We start from the raw sequence: 23,413 nt of genomic DNA, 5'->3' as shown, positions 1-23,413 counted from the left end.
TCCGGCAGCGCTTAAAGCTCATTCTACCCGGGGGCAGGCAGCCTCGTGGGCGGAGTGTTCCTTGGTGCCTCCAGCGGAGATCTGTAAAGCGGCGACTTGGTCGTCACTTCATTCTTTCTCTAAGCATTACAGGCTAGATGTACAGTGTCGTCAGGAGACCGTCTTTGCATCTCGCGTACTCACAGCGGGTTTGCTGGGGTCCCTCCCTTAGGACTACTGCTTTGTTACGTCCCATCAGTCCAATCCTGGGCCGGTCTGGAGGGACGCTAAGGAAGGAGAAATTAGACCTTACCTGCTAATTTGCTTTCCTTTAGTCCCTCCGGACCGGCCCAGGTCCCTCCCGTGTTCTATGGTTCTCAATTTTACTGTGTACAGAGATGCAACTGTCGTCTACAGAGCTGTTCTGCTAGTTAGACAGTTAAAGGAGATACATTATGGTCTATAAGAAATACATTAGGTTCTACAAGTTAAATGTTTTGCAAGTTCTCTGGTTATTCAGTTCATAATATTATACAACTTGCACAGTTTATGGGATACACATTTCTGTACATAATTGGCCATGCCACGGCTCTGAACCGAGTTGTTGGTGCGCCCAGTGTTACGGCGAAGCCGTAGTTTAAGCACGTTGGTTTCTCTCGTGCTGCCTGGCTGCTTAAATTCCTCAGGGCACAGAATATAGGTCCTTCTTTTCCTTTCTGCTTGGTTATTCAAATACTGAGGCTAGGGTCACATGACCAGGGCTCTCATTGGCTCTCTAGAGTCAGAGTTTTTTTCTCAGTCTCCACCTGCTGGTAGGCATGCACAACCCATCAGTCCAATCCTGGGCCGGTCCGGAGGGACTAAAGGAAAGCAAATTAGCAGGTAAGGTCTAATTTCTCCTTTATCAGGGAGATATAGCGATAAGAACCACAGACAGCTGTATTCTGTGAAGTAAGAGAGCCCCCATCTCTTAAAGCATTAAAATATTTTGCTAACACTGGAGTCAACAAGGTCTTATAGAAGGTGTTGGAGACCCTATCCTAGCCTGGAGATTAACTAGCTGGAAGATTTTTAATAATGATGTCTACTTCATGAGAAGAGAGATCCATATCCTTGGCCTGTACCGCCTCGGGAAGATTAGGTACCTCCTCCTCCTTTATAGGGATGTCAGTAGCACATAATGACTTATAAAAATCTAAAAAGCAATTCTGTATTTGCTGCTCTTTTCCAGTTCTCCCTTGTTTCTAATTTTGAGGATCCAAGTTGAATCTGGTGCTCCCTAATCCTCCTCATCAACATGCGCCCAGATTTGTCACTATGCTCATAATATTATTGTTGGAACCTTCTCAATTTAAAGTATATATCAGGCAGTCAAATAGTGTGCAGCTCCATCCGCTATCTGTCTACCCATCTACGAGACTTTTGATACCTCAAGTCGACCTCTTCTATCTGGTTAATTAAGGATTGTACTTTTTTGAGTCTGTCTTTTTTCTGGAACCCCACTTAATAGGAACCCACCCCCTCAATAACAGCTTTCAAGCCTTCCCACACAGAGGAGGCACTAACCTCTCGTGTATCACTGAACTCAAGATATTGAGTTAGCTTATGCTGCACCTCAGCCTACTTACCCTGTGATCCTGTACTGGGCTTTCATTGGGTCTCCAATATGCTCTACCCCTGGGGAAGTCCCTAAAATTAAAATCACAGTGTACCGGACCATGGTCTGACCATGATGGAGACTCTATACCAGCCCCTCCCCCCTAGGCTGTACACCCAGAAATCCATCTCCCAAGATTATATCCAGTCTGGTGTAGCTATCATGTACAGTCGAGTAATAAGAGTTTCTCTGTAGAAAACTTAGGTCGCTGTACGTCCAGGAGCCCAACATTTTTCAAAAGCTGAGTATAAGCTCTTGGTGCCTCTGAATGCAGAGACTGATCTATCCCGTTTTGGAGAAATAGCAAAATTAAAGTCCCCTCCCACCAGTATTTGACCTTGCACCTTAGCCAGCAGGGCAGCATACACTCTCTGCCAAAAGAGTCTTGAGAATCAGAAGGGGCATATCCATTAACTAAGGTGACTCGTTTACCCAAAAATATCTTTCACCACCAGAAGAAACTTCCCATTGCTCTCTTGTACCGCCTCTATCACAGTAAATCTGAGTGAATTGAATAAGATAGAAACACCATTTCTCTTTGAACACATTTAAGTGAACAATTGAAGATTTAGGTGTAATGCTTGTAATGCAAAAGCCGTTCACCTTTTTTATTAAAATGTGTTTCTTGGATAAACACTACATTCAGTTTCAGTCAAGCAAGTTCTTTATATAATAAACTTCTTTTGCGTGCTGAGCTGAGCCCTCTCACATTGAAAGTACCCACCCTAATGTGCAAATTACTCATGAATCATCAATTTTAAAATATTGACTAAAAATATGAATGACTAGCACTAAAGGCCTGTTAAATACACAATCCCTCCCCATTTTGTTCACACCATCCCCCCCTCTTGTCCACCCCCCAAACTCTGTGTCCTGCCATTCTCTGATGCAATTTCCTGTTTCCGTGAGGGTGGGACACTGAGAGGGAAGGGAAGGCTGGAGGCGAACCTGCTTCTTTCACTGCCACCGCTGCTGCAACTTGAGGTAAAATAAAATTTTTAAACGCAGGTCGGCAGGAAGGAAAGGAGGGCTGTTGTGGGAAGCTATGGTCAGGAAGGTGATGGCTGGGGTTGGAATTGGAACTCGGGGACTGAAAAGGGGGCAGGTTGGGGCGAGTCACTGGACATGGATGGGAGGGATGGTCAGAGGAGAATCACTGGACATGGATAGGAGGGGAGGACAGCGGAGAGAGAGGAGAAATCGGACATTGATGGGAGGGAGGGCAGAAGAGAATCGCTGGACATGGATGGTAGGGGAGAGGGTAGAGAAATCGCTGGACATGGAGGGGAAGGCAGGGGAGAGAGGAGAGTTGCTGGACATGGATGAATGGAGGGGAAGGCAGGGGAGAGTTGCTGGACATGGATAGAGAGAAGGGCAGGGGAGAGAGGAGAGTTGCTGAACATGGATGGATGGAGGAGAGAGCAGGAAAAATGCAGGACATGGATGGAGTGGAGGGCAGGGAAGAGAGGAGAAATGTTGGACAGGGATGGAGGCAAGGAAAGACAGAGAAAGAAGATGCACACAGATGGAGGGGAAGGGAGAGAGGAGAAATGCTGGATATGGATGGAGGGGAGGGAAGACAGGAAGTAGATGCACATGGATGGAGGAGAGAGGAGAAATGCTGGACATGGATGGAGGGGAGAGAAGACAGAGGAGTAGATGCACATGGATGGAGGGGAGAGAGGAGAAATTCTGGACATGGATGGAATGGAGGGCAGGGAAGAGAGGAGAAATGTTGGACAGGGATGGAGGCAAAGAAAGAAAGAGAAAGGAGATGCACATGGATGGAGGGGACAGGAGAAAGGAGAAATGCTGGATATGGATGGAGGGGAGGGAAGACAGAGGAAGTAGGTGCACATGGATGGAGGCGAGAGGAGAAATTCTGGACATGGATGGAGGGGAGAGAAGACAGGAGGAGATGAACATGGATGGAGGGATGGAGAGAGAAGAGAAATGCTGGACATGGAGGAGAGGAAGGAGATGCATACGGATGGAGGGGAGGGAAGAAAGAGGAAGGAGATGCATACTGACGAAGATGAGGGAAAGGGAAAAGAGGAGAAAAACTGCACATGGAGGGGAGAGGAGAAATTCTGGACATGGATGGAGGGGGAGGGAAGAGAGAGGAAGTGAGATGAACATGGATGGAGGGGGAGGAGAGAGAGGGGAAATGCTGGACATGGATGGAGGGGGGAGAGGAAAAATGCTGGACATGGATGGAGGAGAGGGAAGAAAGAGGAAGGAGATGCATACTGATTGCAGTTTTTTTACGAAGGGAATTGTTACAACCCAGATAGACTGTTACAGTAGTCGAGTCTTGTAGTGAATAAGGATAGGATGAGTGCATGGAATCATGATCGACAGACTGTTGGATTGAACATAGTGGTCTAAGTACAAAAAACCCTATCTTGCTTAAATGAGAAATTTTGAATGGAAAATGAAAGTTGGGAGTCCAATATTATACCTAGGTAATGGAAGGATTCAACCGGTTGGATAACAGAACTGAAAAATTAAGAGGCATACTGGGTTTAATAAGACCGCCCGTTTACCCAACAGGCTACTGTTTTCTGGGTATTAAGCACAAGCTTGTTGTTAGTGAGCCATTTCGAAGCCATATTCAAACAATCTTGAAGAGGGGTGATAGAAGGAGAAAAAGGATTAGTAGGTCAAATCACTAAGATGTCATCTGCATACAGGTAGCATGAGATCTGAAAGGAATTGGATGAGTGTGGCAAGAGGGCTGAGAAAAAGATTAAGTAGCAGTAAGGAGAGGATAGAACCCTGTGGTACACTGCATGTCAAAGGTTGGGGAGAAGATGTGGAGGAAGGGGTGATGACTTGGAACAAACAGCCTGAAAGGATTGATGAAAACTAGGCCAAAACTGAGCCTATCCCACAAGTTCTGGAATAGTGGGAAGGACCAATGGAAAGAAAATTTAACAGGTAAGACCTAATTTCTTCATTTAAAATGAGTAAAGATGTGCAGTTTAGGAAACATGCTTTTTAAAAGTAGAGTGTTGAAGGCCACTGTGGTAATGGAGCTATCAGTGTTTTAATGAGACTTTATTTTATCAGTACAGAAGCACAAGGCAGAGCACCACCGATGTTTTCAGGTGTTTGTTCCATGTTGTCTGAGCTATGCTGTGGATATTGGTATAAACTTTATAAAATGATTGGGGGTACTAAACACAAAGTATTCCTCCCTGGAACATAGTGAAGGAGTTTGATATTAGGGGTGCTCAAGTACTCACTGCATCCACAGAGCTGGCATATAGGCCATGGAGCTTTCCATGTCTTACCATCCAGCGTATGACTGCTGCCATATTGGCTAAACCCAGAAATTTTTATTGTAGGCAAATGTTTATTAGTTGACCTCAAAGGAAGTCCTGTGACATGTCATATTTCAAAGAAAGTTTTGTCTGATCTGGACTTATGAAGAAATTTAAAAATGACTGACGTGAGACAGCATATTTGATGAACTTTGTGGTGCCTTTGATACCAGCAAAATTCAATTCTGTCTTGATTTTCTTCCTAGATTTGGTGGCGCAAAGAGGAGAAAAGTTAGAACTGCTCATAGACAAAACAGAAAATCTTGTGGATTCTGTAAGTATACAGAAATGGCTGTTGAGTATGGTGTTACGTGTGAAAAGTTTATAAAAAAGCATATTGAAAGCATATACGTATCTTGTAGCACCCATACCTCTACTTTGATAGGTGTAAAATAATGAGGCTGATAAGCAAATAAGCCCAGAAGTAGTTGTCTGGCTTGGTGAATAAAGCTGAGATATGTAGGTATCAACCCCAAAACAATTTTTTTTTATAGCACCATTTATGCATGCAGAATCCAGATGTGTTCCAGGTTTACAGGGACATGTGCATAGCAGGAGACTAAAGAAGCTAAAGACCACAAGATATGCCATAACTGGGTCAGATCAAAGGTCCATCAAGTCCAACATTTGGTCTGACGGTGATCACTCCTAGTCACTAGTACTGGCAGATTCCCACAGTCTACAATATATAGTTTATAAACTCTCTTCTTAGAATGTCTAATCCTTCTTCTTCTTTTTTTTTTAAACAAAGAGGGGGTGTTCATTTAGTGTACTTTAAATCGATTTAATGAATTTATGTATTTGATTTGGATTTTGGATCTTCTTGCTCATTTTTTCCAAATCCAAGCTCAAAGCGAGTTACAAGCAGGATATCCAAGTAATTTTCTTGACAAGACAGACAGGCTGGAGTGGTCTTCAACAACAACTCAGTGTAGTTAGCATGTAAGGACAGGGCCGGGCAGACTTCTATGGTCTGTGTCCCAGAAATGCTATAGAAAGACTATGATCAAGTGGTTTACATTACATTCATTGATAATGAGTGTGACAGTTGGGTAGACTGGATGGAAATCACTTATTATGTTGCTGTGTAAGTAGACTTAACCTAAATTGGACCAGAGGGCCAAGATCACAAGGAACATCAGTAGGAAAAATAGGATTTGAACTTTGACTTCTTTGGTTCTCAGTCTGCTACTCTAACCCCTAGACTGAAGATTAGCACACATTAAAAAGCTTTTATTAAAACAATGTGTGAAATGAACCTAAATGTCCAGAAATCAGGCAGACGCCCAAAGAAACCAAAACATTTTTGCCGTGAGTATATCCCTTCTTTAAATAAAGTCAAATATAGTAACTGCCCTGAACACATTATCTGACAAGAAATTCCACCTTAATTATGCATCAAGAGAGTATTTTTTCACACATATATTTCAAGTGTGTTAATTTCTTGGACTATCTCTTACTTTTGGTAGTTTGAAAGGAAAAAACAGCTGTTCCACCTCACTCATTGTACAGACCCATCATATTTTCTCTCAGTGCTCTCTTCTGTAACCTGTTCTTCATAGGAAAGCCATTCCATCCCCTTTATCATTTTAGGTGCCCTTTTCAGTATCTTTCTAGTTTTTATTATATATTTATTTGAGATGGTGGACCAGAACTGCACATAGTATTCAGGTGCAGTGGAACAGTAGATTAATACAGAGGCATAATGATATTCATTGTTTGTTTGTTTGTTCTTCCTTCCTTTCTTAATATTCCTAACTTTCTGTTTGCTTTCTTGACTGCTGTCACGCACTGAGCTGAGGATTTCAAAACGTTTGTCTGTTGTGATTCCAAGATCTTTTTCGTGGGTGGTAACTCTTAACAGAGCCCAACATTTTGAACCTGTGGTTGGGATTAAGTGCTGTTGAGTCGATGATGATTCATTGCGACCCATGGTAGTTGCATTATTTACATAGAACCCCCCCCCCCCCCCCCCCCAATCCCAACCTGCCCCTGATTTTAGGGACATCCTATACAGTGGGGGAAATAAGTATTTGATCCCTTGCTGATTTTGTAAGTTTGCCCACTGACAAAGACATGAGCAGCCCATAATTGAAGGGTAGGTTATTGGTAACAGTGAGAGATAGCACATCACAAATTAAATCCGGAAAATCACATTGTGGAAAGTATATGAATTTATTTGCATTCTGCAGAGGGAAATAAGTATTTAATCCCTCTGGCAAACAAGACCTAATACTTGGTGGCAAAACCCTTGTTGGCAAGCACAGCGGTCAGACGTCTTCTGTAGTTGATGATGAGGTTTGCACACATGTCAGGAGGAATTTTGGTCCACTCCTCTTTGCAGATCATCTCTAAATCATTAAGAGTTCTGGGCTGTCGCTTGGCAACTCGCAGCTTCAGCTCCCTCCATAAGTTTTCAATGGGATTAAGGTCTGGTGACTGGCTAGGCCACTCCATGACCCTAATGTGCTTCTTCCTGAGCCACTCCTTTGTTGCCTTGGCTGTATGTTTTGGGTCATTGTCGTGCTGGAAGACCCAGCCACGACCCATTTTTAAGGCCCTGGCGGAGGGAAGGAGGTTGTCACTCAGAATTGTACGGTACATGGCCCCATCCATTCTCCCATTGATGCGGTGAAGTAGTCCTGTGCCCTTAGCAGAGAAACACCCCCAAAACATAACATTTCCACCTCCATGCTTGACAGTGGGGACGGTGTTCTTTGGGTCATAGGCAGCATTTCTCTTCCTCCAAACACGGCGAGTTGAGTTCATGCCAAAGAGCTCAATTTTTGTCTCATCTGACCACAGCACCTTCTCCCAATCACTCTCGGCATCATCCAGGTGTTCACTGGCAAACTTCAGACGGGCCGTCACATGTGCCTTCCGGAGCAGGGGGACCTTGCGGGCACTGCAGGATTGCAATCCGTTATGTCGTAATGTGTTACCAATGGTTTTCGTGGTGACAGTGGTCCCAGCTGCCTTGAGATCATTGACAAGTTCCCCCCTTGTAGTTGTAGGCTGATTTCTAACCTTCCTCATGATCAAGGATACCCCACGAGGTGAGATTTTGCGTGGAGCCCCAGATCTTTGTCGATTGACAGTCATTTTGTACTTCTTCCATTTTCTTACTATGGCACCAACAGTTGTCTCCTTCTCGCCCAGCGTCTTACTGATGGTTTTGTAGCCCATTCCAGCCTTGTGCAGGTGTATGATCTTGTCCCTGACATCCTTAGACAGCTCCTTGCTCTTGGCCATTTTGTAGAGGTTAGAGTCTGACTGATTCACTGAGTCTGTGGACAGGTGTCTTTCATACAGGTGACCATTGCCGACAGCTGTCTGTCATGCAGGTAACGAGTTGATTTGGAGCATCTACCTGGTCTGTAGGGGCCAGATCTCTTACTGGTTGGTGGGGGATCAAATACTTATTTCCCTCTGCAGAATGCAAATAAATTCATATACTTTCCACAATGTGATTTTCCGGATTTAATTTGTGATGTGCTATCTCTCACTGTTACCAATAACCTACCCTTCAATTATGGGCTGCTCATGTCTTTGTCAGTGGGCAAACTTACAAAATCAGCAAGGGATCAAATACTTATTTCCCCCACTGTATATGTATTTCTCATCCTTTTTGAAGCACAAAGCATACCTACATTAGCAAAAATGTAGTGCAGTAGTCTCTGTGGAGAAAGCAGTGTGAACATCGAGAGGACTTATATAACCAAATAAGAGTTGGGGAAGACAGAAGGCCTCCCCTCCCCCCAATCCCTAAATTTTAAAATGAAGAGAATAAGTGGAGACACACATGGACTAGTGACAACGGAACAGCATTCTAGTGACTTGTACTTCTGGGAGAGTCTGTGCCACTGTGCATTGCAGAATTTGCACAGAATTTCCCGTCTTGTGCAGATTTTGTTCAGTGACCAGGAGGCAGTGGTGACTCCTGCTGTTGATCTCCTTCCTCCTTCCCAACATGCAGGCACACATCTTCTCTTCGCAGCATCCCTTCTTGTCCCTCTGGTCTCCTGTTAATTCCCTTCCCCCTCTCTCCCCATGGCACACCTGATGCACAGGCTCTCCCAGCCCAGCAATGATCACCACAAGCAAAAGAGGAGGAGAGGGGTTGCACGTGGGTTGTGTCCTCCTTTTGCTGCCTAGTGCTGAATGTAAAATTTGAACCATGGTATTCTTTTTTTTTTTTTTTTACCATTTATTTTATTATTTTCATGTATAAACATATCAAAACAGAGAATAATTTTAATACAACCATATTGCTTGACACCTTGCCTGGACTGTTTCCCATTTCTAATTCCACTCATTCAATTTCTCAGAGCCCCTCCCACCCTTTCCCTTTCCCTTCCTCTCCTCCCCCCCCCCCCCCCCCCCCCCCCCGCTCGATCTACTCATTCGTGCCTAACATTTACTGTCTCTTAGTGTCTCGGGAGGACAACCACTGTTCATAAAGCTGCCAAGTCTTTTGATGTTGTATTAAATGTCCATTCCGTAATGCTGTGAGTTTGGACATAAGGCAAATGTAGTCTAATTTTTGCAGGACTTTATGAAGGCCCGGCAGTGATGGTTGTTTCCAAGCCGCTGCTAATACCAGCTTGCCTGCCACAAACAGTTGTCCAGCAAACTGATGTATTGGATTTGGAACTCCTTCGGGTTTAAAATGTAGCAAACAGTAATCCATCTTCATTGGGTAGGTTATCCCAGTGACCTCAGTCAGAAATTTCAGAAGCATTGTCCAGTATGTCTGAGCGTGTGTGCAGGCCCACCAGATGTGGAACATGTCCCCTATTCCATCGCACTGTCGCCAGCATGTAGCTGAGCATCCTCTAAACATCTTTGCAATGCGATGCGGGGTATAGTACCAGCAGTATAATATCTTATGTCCATTCTCAATCATAGAGCTAGAAATCGAGACCTTAAGCAGAGATTTAAATGCTAATTTCCATTGTTGAAAAGTATATGTTTCCTTCAAGGCTTCATTCCATATAGCTAAATAATGTTCTACGGGGTTGGAGTATAGAAGCAATGCTTCATAGAGTCTTGATATGCTCCCCTTACCTCCCCCTCTCATCATACACATTTCTATCTTAGTTTCTGATAAGTTAAGCTCATCTCTTGCCCTTCGCTTTATAAAGTCCTGTACTTGGTAATATTGGAAAGCCTGTAAGGAGGATAAACCATGTTCCCTGCAGAGCTCTTCAAACGCTATTGTCGTATTCTCTTCCCACATTTGGCCCAACGTACACAGACCCATATCTTCCCAGCCACAGTAGGCCGTGGTATGCCTTCCTGGTGTAAAGTGTGGAGCAAATCTAAGGTACATGTGCCGAAAAAACTTACGTCCTGGAAAAAACTGTTCTCGCACCCCACTCCAGGTGTGCAAGGGCCACTGCATCAGCGGCGGACATCCCTTGATGAGTTCATCTAACTCCTGTTTAGCTAGCCATGGAATAGCCCTAAGCGGGAAGGGGCCCACCCAGCCCTGCTCCATCCTGACACTCAATTTTTCTGTGTCTGTGAACCAAGCCGCTATTGTTCTAAGATGTGCCGCCTGGTAATATAGGGTAATAGAGGGGACCCCCATCCCTCCCTGCTGCCTTGGTTGGTACATAACTTCTCTTCTAACTCGCGGCGGTCTTTTTTTCCAGATAAAGGAGAAGATGTCCCTCTGGAGGCCTCGTAAGAAGCTATCTGGGATGGAAATTGGTAATGCCATAAAAAGATACAGTATCCTTGGGAGTACTACCATTTTTACTGCACTTATCCTCCCAACCCAGGACAACTGTAGACCCCCCCATCTTTGCAAGTCTTGCAGCAAACGCTTCGCTATCTCGGGGAAATTAACCTGGTATAACTCCTTGATGTCTCTGGGAATATTAACCCCCAGGTATCGAATGTATCGCGATGCCCATCGGAACGGAGTTGCCTGCTGTAGACGGGATTTTTGTTCAATGGGAATATTTATGTCAAGCACTTCAGATTTGTCTAGATTAATCTTAAACCCCGAGACTTTCCCGTATGCATTTAGCATCTCTAGTATTTTCGGAAAGGAGGTCTCAGGATCTTTTAGCATCAGCAAGACGTCATCTGCAAAGAGAAGCGTCCGCGTTTCGATTCTACCCAATCGTGGCCCCTTTACTTCTGGATGTGCCCTAAGCCTAACCGCCAACGGCTCCATTACAATGGCAAAAAGCAGGGGGGACATTGCACATCCCTGCCTTGTTCCTCTATATAAATTGAAGGGCTCTGTCAGTCTGCCATTTATTCTAATGGAGGCCTGAGGGGTTTTATAGATTAGACGAAGCCAGTGGAGGAAACGCCCAGTGAATCCCATTTTATCTAGCACTCCAAACAAGAAGGACCAGCTCACTCTGTCAAACGCCTTTTCGGCATCTAGTGACAGAATGCATAATGGAGACCGCGTGTCCTGTGCATGGTATACCAAATGTAGTGCTCTACGTATATTATCAAATGTCTGTCTCCCATGCACGAAGCCTGCCTGATCCTCATGAACTAGAAAGGGTAGATGTTTTTGCAGTCGTGTTGCCAAAATCTTTGTGAAGATCTTATAGTCTATCCCTAACAGTGAGATAGGCCTATAAGATCCACAGAGCTGTGGGTCCTTCCCTGGCTTGTGGATGACCGTAATATTAGCCAAATTCCAGGTTGGGGGGAGCCCCGGACTGTCCTCTAGGGAATTAAACACTTGCAATAGCAATGGGGCCAGAAGCTTCCCAAATGTTTTATAGAATTTGCCAGTGAAGCCATCGGGTCCCGGAGCCTTACCTGCCGGGAGCTCCTTAATAGCGTGAATAACCTCTTTCATTTCAATGGGGTGCGCTAGCATCTGAGTGGCACTAGATGTCAGTCTTGGAAGCTCTAACCCCTCTAAGTAATCTGTTATCTCTGTGATCTGTCTCCTCGCCTCTGGTGTATAACTTCTCATAAAAGTCTTTGAATGCTAACTCTATATAATCAGAGTCTGTGTGGGTGTCCCCTCCCTCATCCCTTAGGCTCGCAATTATGTTGCGGTTCGCTTGCTGTTTTAGCCTATAGGCCAGAAGACGGCTAGCCTTATTGCCAAATTCGTAGTGAGTCTGTTGAGCCTTCTGAAGACTCTCGGAGATATCCGCTAGCTCCAAATCACAGATTTGATCCCGCAGCCGGCGAGCTCTATCTAAGCTCGCCTGCTTATGTTCCGGTCCACCACTATGAAGCCTGGCTTCTTCCTGTTCTAGTTGTTTCCGGAGAGTCGCCTCTTTTAACATCCGCTGTTTCCTAGTGTGTGCCTTCAGCGCTATGAGGTGACCCCGCATGACTGCTTTAAATCCCTCCCAGACTATTATCGGTGAAACTGTCCCATTATCATTGAATTGGATATATTCTTTAATATTGGTTTCAATGCTAACTAGATTAGCCGGATCCTGCAAAAGAGCATCATCCAGACGCCAGCTTTTCTGTCTCCCTCGCGTATTGGGTAATGTCAGCTGCATCAGAACCGGAGAGTGGTCTGACCAGGTTCTAGGTAAAATCTGCTGTGTCCCTGCCAATCCTGCTATCGCTGCTTCTCCTAGCCAGTAGTCAATCCTGGAGGATGACTTGTGTACTGCAGAGTAGTAGGTATAGCTACGCTTTCTTGGGTGTACTTGCCGCCACAGGTCTATTAGGTGCCAATGATTCACAAATTCGTGCAATTTTGCTCTATCTCTTCGGCCATATTGTATGCTACTCGAGGAGTTGTCTAGATGAGCCTGCATGGTAAGGTTAAAATCCCCCCCCACCAATAGGGAGCCCTCTACATGTTTCTGGAGCAGTTGGTCTAACTCTGAGAAAAAACCTTCTTGCTGTGCATTCGGCCCATACACGTTTACTATAGTAAAGATCTGTCCTAATAGCGACAACACTACCAGGAGGTATCTTCCCCCCTTGTCTCTTGTCACTTTAAGTATGTTCCAGGGTTTATCACCCACAAATGCCATCATTACCCCTTTACTCTTTGTGTTGTCGCTATTGGACGCAAAATATATATGGGGATATTTCTTATGGTAGCACAAATATTCATGTCTGGATAGTAAGTGGGTCTCCTGCACTAGGACCACATCTGCTCGCAAACGGAGCATTTCTCTAAACAGGAGTTGTCGCTTTCTCGGGATATTCAACCCTCTGGCATTAATCAGTAGTAGGTTAATATCTGCCATGAGATGTCATAATAAGTTGCTCTATTGCCTGCTAATCTCTGAGTCATTATGCTTCTTTGCCTATTTCCTATTGGTTTCCTCTGATGAGCCCTCCCCTTAACATCCTGATAGGCCTCTTTCTTGTCCCTATCCCAGGGTTTCCCTCCCTCCCCCCTCCCCCCTCCCCTCATTAGAAAGCTGCCCCTGTATATCACTAAGGGCATTCTAGAAGGAAGTGTAAGCTGTTCAGTCCATATTTCCGCGGAGGCTCCTGCATCTTTGAGTTAAGCCTTGTCTCTTTGCAATTTTAACCTTTCTATAAAATTAAGTGACAACAGAACAACATAACAGGTGTTTGCATAGTATTAACAAAACAAAATACATCACCCAATCACTTCCTAAGGTCCAACTTTTTTTTTGCAGCATTGCCACTGAGCGCACGTTCAATCAACTTCTGTCTTTTTGCTGATTCAACAGTTGCTCCTTAACCGAGGCTTCCCAGTGAAGTGCTTCTCATTCAGGTCACTTTTGTTGCCGACTGTTGGCGTTTTAGGCGTCGCTGACCATTGCCTACTCGTTGCCATTTAGGCGGTATCACCCGGGTTGGGCCTCTCTTTGCTGCTGTCGTCGGAGTTGATGTCTCCATCTCGACTTCCTCTGGTAGCACTTCTTTCGCCTCTGCAAGTGTTCTTATGTGCTGCATTTTACCCTCTTTATAAAATACTAGCGCAAATGGATGCCTCCACCTGTACCGGATCCCCAGTTCTTGAAGTCTTCTAGTGACTGGTTTGAGTTCCGCTCTGCGCTTCAATGTAGTGGCTGCCAGATCTTGATACACTTCCACTGTGTATGTATCCCACTTAAAATTTGGGGTCTGTCGTGCCGCTTTTGCCACCTGCTCCTTCATCTTAAAGTCTCTAAAGCACACTATTATGTCCTTAGGCAGATTGGCTCGTGGAGAGCTGAATGCCCGGTGAGCTCTCTCAATGAGGATCGCGGTTGGTTCTATTGCTGTGCCTCCAGCTGTTAGCAGATCACTTGTCAGCCTTTGTATAGTATCCTCACAGTCAATGTAGGCAGGGGACTCCGGCAGGCCACGAAACCGCAAATTGCATCTGCGACTACGGTTCTCCAGATCCTCTAACTTGTCGAGGACCTGCTGATGGGCTAGCTGGCTTTCCGTGGTTCGCTGATCTAAGGTCTCGAGTGCGTCTGACTGGGCATCAAGCCGATTTTCTGCCTCCTCCAGGCGAGAACCTAGCTCTCTTATTTCACCTTTGAGATCTGCCCCCATAGTCACCAGTTCACTTCGCATTGCCTTCAGGTCTGCCCGAATCTCCTGCAGCCACCTCTGCCACTCCGGACCCATTTCTTCCTCGGGCTCCTCCTGGTCTTTATTGGTGTGTGTTTCCCCTGAGGGTGCTGATTCTACAAGTTCCGCTGCCACGATCGCCCGTTCCGGGCGGTTCAATGTTGCGGCCGCCATTTTGTTTTCGCCGCGCGCCAACGATGTAAATGCGAAGCGGGAGAAATTCACTCTCTCCGTCTCCGTCTGCATCGGGAGTTTAATCCCGCTGTGTTGCGCTCTCCTCTGCTCGCGTTTTGCAATAATTTCGCCGCTTGAAACAGGCTTTTTAGCTTGTAGATCTCCGTGGGTTATACGGAGCTCAGCTAGCATGCAGCCATGCCGTTTCGTGACGTCACTTCCTCCCCGAACCATGGTATTCTGTGTGGTTCAAACGTTGCATTCAGCACCAAAGCAGCAGTGGATGAAGAAACAGCCCAGTGCGTAGCTAGTTTCCTCCTCTTCCACTTGTGGTGATCAGAGATATGCTGGGAGTGCTGTTAGGGTTATGCTGTATGTGAAGGTGTCAGGGGAGGGGGAGTGTGCAGCAAGAGTGGTCAGAGCTGGGTGTTTGTATGCCAAGAGGGGGGGGGGGAGAGAAAAGGCTGGGAAGATGGAGGGTGGATATGTTGGCGGGATGGGTGTGTGGGGATGGTCATTGAGAGAGATCTGTGGAGGGTGGGTATGCTGCGGGAGTTTACAAAGAGCTTTGGGTGTGTGTGGGCGGGGGAGCAGCGTGGAAAGAGTAGCTTTAGAAAAAACTTCAGGGATGTGTATGTGTGGGTGGAAGAGGAATTTTAGAAAGTTTTATGGGAGGTATATACTGGGGGGAGATTTGAGAGAGCTGTAGGGATGTGTGTGCCCTGGCAGGGTTTTAGGAGGTATGTAGAGAGATGTGGTAGCCGTGTTAGTCTACTTTTAAAGGTAATCAAGAGAAATAGAGTAAAATAAAACATAGAAAAGAAAATAAGATACCTTTTTTATTGGACTAACAATACATTTTTTGATTAGGCGGTATGTAGAGAGAACTAGGTGATCTTGCTGGAAAAAGCGTGGGGTGGGGGGGAGGGCGAGAAGAAGATCAGGGCCACCTAGAGACTGAATCTTGCCGCTCCCCCCCCCCCCCCACCCTCCCAGATCGCTGCTGCTACCTAAATACCTTGGCTGGCGGGGATCTCGAGGCCCCGCCAGCAGAAGACATCTTCATCCATTGCTGACTGCCTGCCTCTGCGGCTGCTTTTCCTCTTGGGGCATGCTCGGTTTCAAAACTGAGCATGTGCGCCTGAGAGGAAAAGCAGCTGCTCAGCAAAGGGCAGAAGAGCAGCGCTGGAGGAAACTCCGGGTCCTCCCCAGCCTCCAAGGGGAGCCCAGCACCGGAGTTTTCTCTCTCCTTCTGTCGGGACGGGATCACTCTTGTCCTGTCAGGAGCGGGAGAGAGAGACCCCGGCGCCGGGGCCCCCCTTGGAGGCCTAGGCCAGGGGAATTCCCCTCCCCCCCCCTCAGCGGTCCTGAAGACTAGCTGGTGGGGTGTCCACCCTTAAAAGAGGCAGAGAATACTGGGGATTGAGCATGTCGAGGGGAGAGAGATGAAGCCTAGGAAGGAGGTTCGAGCTAGTAGGGAATGAGACTGCTCGGGGGTGTGGGTGGAGGTCAAGTCCGAGCATGGAGAGGGTTGGGGGATCATACCTGGGGCATGAAAGAGACTAGTCTTTATGATGGGAAGAAGGCTAGACAACAAAATTAAACGAATAGAGTGCAGAGATTTTGCAGAATTCAAAAAAAGAATTGCATAGAATAATTATTTTTTTCTACAGAATTCCTCCAGGAACGCTTTTGAAATTTAACTGATGTACCTATGTCAAAGCATAAGTGAATATGGTTTTGTATATGGATATAAAAGACTAGTGCGTCCTCAGTGTACAGGTAACCACTGCTGGTTTTGCTCCTCCCATCCATTACCCATCAATTTCCTCCGCCATCTCCATGGCCTCTCTGCTACTGAAGGATGTAGTCCAGATTTTCCAGTAACACTTCCTTGGGATTCAGATACAGTTTGCCTCATCTAATATAATAAAAGGCACCCTCAACGTTCTGAGGACAACGTTCTGAAGTCACTCAGACTCCCAGAACGGTTCGTAAGTTCGTGGTGGTGAAGCCACTGAACGACTTGCTGCCCCGCCCTCGCGTCAAACGTCATGATGTCGAGGGCGGAAAACCAACAGAAAAATGAAAGCAGGGACCGCATGTTTCCCTACTCCTCCCCCTGCCAAGGAAACGCTGGCTACCAACCGCGCCGCGCGCCTCAGGTAGCCCCGCCCCGACCGCCCGAGCACCACTCTCCCTCCCTCCCAAGTTCAGCAACGCGCGACGGCGACGTGGTGGGGGCGCTCCGCCCCAGATGCCAGCGGGTGGGGGGTGCTCCGAGTCCTCTCCCAGCAACGCGCGACGGCGACGTGGTGGGGGCGCTCCGCCCCAGATGTCAGCGGGTGGGAGGTGCTGCGAGTCCGCTCCCGGCGCTGTCCTGCCTTTAAAACCCTATTTGAAGCGCTGGAATAACAGGCAGCAGCGCCTCGCGTCTGCCCTTCTACTAAAAATCTCTTCGACGACGTCATTGGGCCTTCCCACATTGAGTCCCGCCCTCCTCAGGTAACTTCCAATTACCGCGAGGGCGGGTAGGACTCAATGTGGGAAGGCCCAATGACGTCGTGGAAGAGATTTTTAGTAGAAGGGCAGACGCGAGGCGCTGCTGCCTGTTACTCCAGTGCTTCAAATTGGGTTTTTTTTTAAGGCAGTGAGGGTGGTGGGCCTGGGCGGCAGGAGAATGGAGCTGGTAGGTGGGGAGGGACTCAGATGGGAGAAGGGTGTGGGGCTCTCAGGTGGGGGGGAGGGGGTTCTCAAATGGGAAGGAGACTGAGGTGGGAGGGGTTCATGGATGGGAGAAGCAGAAGGGGGTGGGGAGGGGGTTCTTGGATAGTTGAAGGGGACGGGTGGGGAGGGGACTGGGGTTCTTGGATGGGAGAGACTGGGGAGGGGGTTCTCGGATGGGAGAAGGGGACGGATGGGGAGAGGACTGGGATTCTTGAATGGGAGAAGGGGACTGAGGTGGGGAGGGGGTTCTTGGATACTTGAAGAGGACGAGTGGGGAGGGGACTGGGGTTTTTGGATGGGAGAGACTGGGGAGGGGGTTCTTGAATGGGAGAAGGAGACTGAGGTGGGGAGGGGGTTCAAGGATGGGGGAGGGGGTTCTTGGATGCTTGAAGGGGACGGGTGGGAAGGGCACTGGGGTTTTTGGATGGGAGAGACTGGGGAGGGGGTTCTCGGATTGGAGAAGGGGACGGGTGGGGAGGGGACTGGGGTTTTTGGATGGGAGAGACTGGGGAGGGGGTTCTTGAATGAGAGAAGGGGACTGAGGTGGGGAGGGGGTTCAAGGATGGGAGCGCTTCATGAAACCCCATACACACACACTCACTCTCTCATCTGGCAGCGCTTCCTGTACCCCCTGCCCCCCCCCCCCCCCCCACACACACACTCCCTCACTCTGTCATCTGCCATTGCTTCCTGAACCCCCCCCCCCCCCCCCCCCCACACACACACACACACACACACATACATACTCATACTCACTTACTTTCATCTGGCAGCACATCCAGAATCCCCCACACCCCTCTTCTTCCAAGCTGAACCCCTCCAACACATCCCCCCCACCCCACACACACACTCTCTCTCTCTCTTCCTCTCCTCCAGCACACCAATTGCTTAGGTGCAGTGGCAGCAATCTCAGACACCAGAGAAAGAGGGGGGCCTGACACCATAGAGAGAGAGGGAGGGAGGGAGGGAGGTATCTCTGTCACACACACACACACTCTCTCTCTCTCACAGACAATGTGTTTCTGTCTCTCACTCTCATACACTCTATGTCTCACATTGTATCACATTCACTCTCTATGTGTCACACAGTCACTTACATACTCGCTTGGTCTCATACACTCAGTCTCACAGACAATCTGTGCCTCACACACACTCTCATTCACGCACACACTGTATCTGTGTGAAACACACTCTCTCTCTCTCTATCACACTGTGTCTCCCATACGCAATTGCACACACTCTCATTCTCACACACACACTCTCTCACAGACACGCTCACACCCAGACTCACTCTCTCTCTCACACACACACACACACTCACACTTTCACTCTATCACACACACTCACTCTCACATACACTCTCCAAAACATACACATTATGAGGAAAACCTTGCTAGCGCCCGTTTCATATGTGTCAGAAACGGGCCTTTTTTACTAGTTGCACATAACTGACTCTTGCCGTGGGGGCCCCCTTTTTCATCCTTCTAGTGATCTGTACTTCACTTTCCACACTCTGTGTTCTCTCTCTAAATGTGGAAATACTGTTCACCTGAGCCCATTTCTCACTGTCTATGGACTTCTGCTTCTAGCTTCTCACCGTCTCTGGCTCCTTTCAACTCTTAATCCTCCCCTTAGTTACTCACTATGAGCAGACCTCACCACCCTTGGATATTGGCTCTCTCCATATCTAGGAGAAAACAGAAATTTATGTAGTGCAGGCAGTTGACTTGATTAGTTTCCTTGGCTTTGACATGTACATGGCAGAGCTAGTGCTTAGTGCATTCTTTCCCCATTTGGCAATTAAGCCAGAAACCTGAAGGGATCGAAGAATTCCCAGGAAGAGGAGGAGATGTTTGTGCTTCACAAAGTAAGTCCCAGCTATCTTTGCCATGCATGATGTTCCTTAATTCTTCCATTCCAAGGCTCATGCTGTAGCTAAAAATGGATGACTGCACCTGTTCTCAGAAAAAGTATGCACATTTAGGAGGCAATTCTATAAATTACACAGCCAAACTAAGCGTTATTCTCTAAAGGCGCACCTAACTGGTTTGGCGAGTGATCGGTTGGGGTGCATGCCAGTGGGCACAGGTGCCTATAGACATGTATCTTACATAATCCTGTGTTACACGCTCCCTTGTTGCACTAACGTATCAACAGCTACATGTCTGTGGCAGGCATAACTGATGGCGCGTTATATTTTTGGTGCGCTAATGTTGGTTTGCGCTAGTGTTCTATAATGGAATCTTGGCACCAAGGTCTTGTTAGTAGAATTGGTGCTTAGCGTGTATCAGCGATGCACCAAAGTTGATACATAACTTCATAGAATGTTGGTGGTGGTGTCACAAGGTCTTGAGAGTAAGAGCCCAGGTGACTTTGTGGCACACTGGATTAGACAATGCTAGGTCCTGTAGAAATGAATGTAAAAGTTCCAGAGAGAAGCCTCTCCATGGACAGTTAACAGCATTATCATACAGTGCATTACATTGTATTAATTAATGTCTTCAACTTTTTTTTAGTCTGTGACATTCAAAACCACCAGCAGGAACCTTGCCAGAGCCATGTGCATGAAGAATCTAAAGCTCACTATTATCATTATCGTTGTAACCATTGTAAGTATTGTGCTGTGTGAGGGGCTTTAAATCCTTTTAACTGTTCATGATATAGCTAGGTATATAGATATATAAATAAGTATGACCTTTTTTAAATAAAGATTTTTGCATACTCACATAATCCTGGAATTGTCAGCTTTCTACTGATACAAAATATTTGACAAAATAAGCCCTGTTTTTCCTGGTTTTATTGCCATGATTTGTATCAGATGGAGGTAGGAAACACTAATTTTCTTTGGCAGCCCTCCAGACTGGTCCAGACACTTGGGTTACTGACTTGGGAAAACTGACCTCAGAGAATCCTATATCTATGTTGTGCAGTCCTCATACTGCCAACCTCCAGCAAATGATAGATGTATGAAAGCCTTTGCAGTCTGTCCATGATCAGGTCAGGAGTCAATGATTGGGGGAAACATATTGTAAAGTCAATGGGCTGTTATAGCAGCTTCTTGTTATATATTGAGGCAGGATGTCTTGTTGGGTCCCTTCCTTGCCCTAGGGGGTGCCACGCCTGGGTCTCCCCTCCCTCCTTCCCTCCCTCCACCAGTGGTCCTCTTCCTCCCTCCCTTCTCCCTCCCTCCCCCTCCAGTGGTCCTCTTCCTCCCTCCCTTCTCCCTCCCTCTCCAGTGGTCCTCTTCCTCCCTCCCTTCTCCCTCCTCCCTCCAGTGGTCCTCTTCCTCCCTCCCTTCTCCCTCCTGCCTCCAGTGGTCCTCTTCCTCCCTCCCTTCTCCCTCCTGCCTCCAGTGGTCCTCTTCCTCCCTCCCTTCTCCCTCCTCCCTCCAGTGGTCCTCTTCCTTCCTACATTAGGTGTGTATCCCCATTATTCTATAACAGGGTTGTCCAACCTCAGTTCTCGAGGACCGCAGTCAAGTCAGGAGTTCAGGACTTCCCCAATGAATATGCATGAGATCTGTTTGCATGCACTGCCTCCATTGTATGCAAATAGATTTCATTCATATTCATTGGGGAAATCCTAAAAACCCCACCTGACCATGGCTGAGGTTGGACACCCTTGTTCTAAAACCACTCGCATTAATTTTAGGAACACCCCCATTTCTATGCTCCCTTTTTCAGATCCCATGCCTAAATGTATTCACATTAAATTTAATTAGTGTCAATAATTGCTTGTTAAAAAGCCAATTATTGTTGCTAATTATCTTAATTAAATTGCATGTGCAAATAGGACATGCACCCCAAATTTGTGCACAGACGTTTTGACGACTTTTACAGAATTACGGGGATTATGGAGGGTTAAGTGACTTGCCCAGAGTCACAAGTAGCTAGAGAAATCTCAGTATTTATATGTGGCTAGTGCTCAGGAATTCCCTTTTATTTTAAATCAAGGTTTGCTTCTGACTTTTAATTTAGCAGAAATACTGGCATGTTCTAGAAATGTTGCTGGCAATTGACATGTCCTCCTTTTCAGGTTGTCATCTACATCATTGTGTCAGCAGCATGTGGTGGACTCGCATGGCCGAGCTGTGTAAACAAGTAAAGAAAAAAGAGAGAGAAATGCAGCCAGTCTCAATGTGTATGGAGAAAGAGAATCCAACGGATTTATAGGAGCAGAGCTTTAATAACCTGAAACTTCTGGGAATGCCTTTCTTTCACTATGGACAGAAGCTGCCCTACCTTCCCATTTTTCCGTCTATACAGGATTCTGATTTCTCTTTGCCTTACGACAATTTAAAAAAACAAGGTCCTCTCTAGAAATCCTTTCAAATACCACCTCATGGACCTGGAGCCTCAACAAAGCTATGGATTACTATTTTGGAAGAACATATGGCGTAAAGACACATTTTTCTTTTTAAATGACTGCCTGATCTTATTTTGATGGGACCCATTGGCATTTTACAAGTTCCGGTTTGGTGAGGTACAGGCATGCTTGTTTGTGTATATGTACAGTGTAAGTGTGTACCTGTGCACAGAAGTGGTTTTGCACTTTATTGTGATCTGTAGACTGATGTTACATGGGAGGACAGGACTTTGTTTGAATTGTTTTCATTTGATGGTTAGGGTGATGGTAAGAGGGTCAGCATTGCTCAGACGACAAGGGATGTGTGTGATGAAGGTATGTGAAAATATGCATCTATTGTTTGCCTTTTTCCTTCAGTGCACTATGGTATCATCTGAACAAGGACCATTGTAACCCCTTAAGAAGAGCATACACATTCTCCTTGTTCCTCATATATTGTCTGATTTAGTAAATTATAGTGAATACTGCGGTTACAGAACAGCCATGCAGGGAGACAGGCAGGCAACACAGTTTGTTAATAAACATTCTGAACAAAAGGTAGTATTTCTTTATTTGCTGCTGTCAGCAGTGATGGGAAAGTTCTCTTTTCATGCAATAAATCTGAATTTTATCAAGTTTCTGTTTTGTATATGTTACCATACTGTGTTAATTTTTCTAGATCCTGATGTGCAACCTGTGTTTTCCCTGGTAGCATAGATCATCACATTTTGTAAGCTTATGAGTATCAACATTATTTTTAAAAAAATCACAGGAGAAAGCGTTTCTAAATTTAACCTTGCAGCTCAAGTATTGCTTTGCAAACTCTATGGCAGTTTCCATCTTGCACCCTTACCTGTCTCAGTGATTCATCAGTGGGGCATGGTATTCTTTTGCACAGATGTCTTGGCTATGAGTGTATACATATGGGCCGTTGATTGATATACCGTGTGTTGTGTTAAAATGTACCTCTTAACATTCCTGTGGCATTCAAGTCTTTTCCATTGGCAGGCAGATGAATGCTGTAGTTTTGTTTATGTGCAATACCAGCATTGTTGATTTTAAAAATTACATGGGTTAGACTTATTGTTATGCTTGAATTCAGCTTAGATAACTCACCATGAATGTTGTCCTACAATGGATATGTTTAATGAAAATAATTGTTTTGTTTTGTTTTGCATGCAGGTCTCTCTATAAAACTACTTATTTTTCTGTTATTGTAATGTGTATTTTCATTCCCAGACTTGCCACTCACAAAATGAAGAGACAAGCGTATGCTGGTGCATAATGTTGACAAGCTGAATCTAATTGGTTTGTATTGATTATGATGATATGACAGATTGCATATCCTGTTAACACATAGGTGTAATGGAATTTGTGACACTTTCAGACATGGCTGCATCTAGAAACATGGGTGATAGTAACAAAAAAAATTTGTAAACTAATTTAGGAAAAAAGTCCATACAGGTTGAGTATTTGTTTCCACTTGCTATTCACAAAAAAACAGATGCTACATTGTGTGTACGATGCAGAAATATATCATTTTAAAAATTCCTTCAAGATTGTGCTCATCACATTTGTAGAAAGATAAAAAAATTAAAATTGTTCAAACATGAGCATACAGTGCACATCAACTGTACTGAAATTAAGATTGTGTTCATTATTCTGCATTAATGTGATATAACAAATTAAAAAAAAAAGTCAACTGTAT

The 23,413-nt window shown here is 45.9% G+C and overlaps 1 protein-coding gene across 1 annotated transcript in view; it reads left to right on the top strand.

Moving 5' to 3' along the window:
• VAMP7 (vesicle associated membrane protein 7) overlaps window positions 1-22,625 on the top strand; it is a 78,645-nt gene extending 56,020 nt beyond the window's left edge. The window contains exons 6-8 of the mRNA XM_030210484.1: window positions 5,169-5,236; window positions 19,878-19,970; window positions 21,397-22,625. Coding sequence (XP_030066344.1) covers window positions 5,169-5,236; window positions 19,878-19,970; window positions 21,397-21,465 — 230 coding nt within the window. The 3' untranslated portion in view covers window positions 21,466-22,625. The remainder of the gene's footprint in view (window positions 1-5,168; window positions 5,237-19,877; window positions 19,971-21,396) is intronic.
• Window positions 22,626-23,413: the final 788 nt, after the last annotated feature.

The sequence above is a fragment of the Microcaecilia unicolor genome, chromosome 7 (assembly GCF_901765095.1).
Source record: "Microcaecilia unicolor chromosome 7, aMicUni1.1, whole genome shotgun sequence".
NCBI lineage: Eukaryota > Metazoa > Chordata > Amphibia > Gymnophiona > Siphonopidae > Microcaecilia > Microcaecilia unicolor.
Note: the sequence above shows the minus strand (reverse complement) of the source record. Positions and strands in the feature narration are given on the sequence as shown.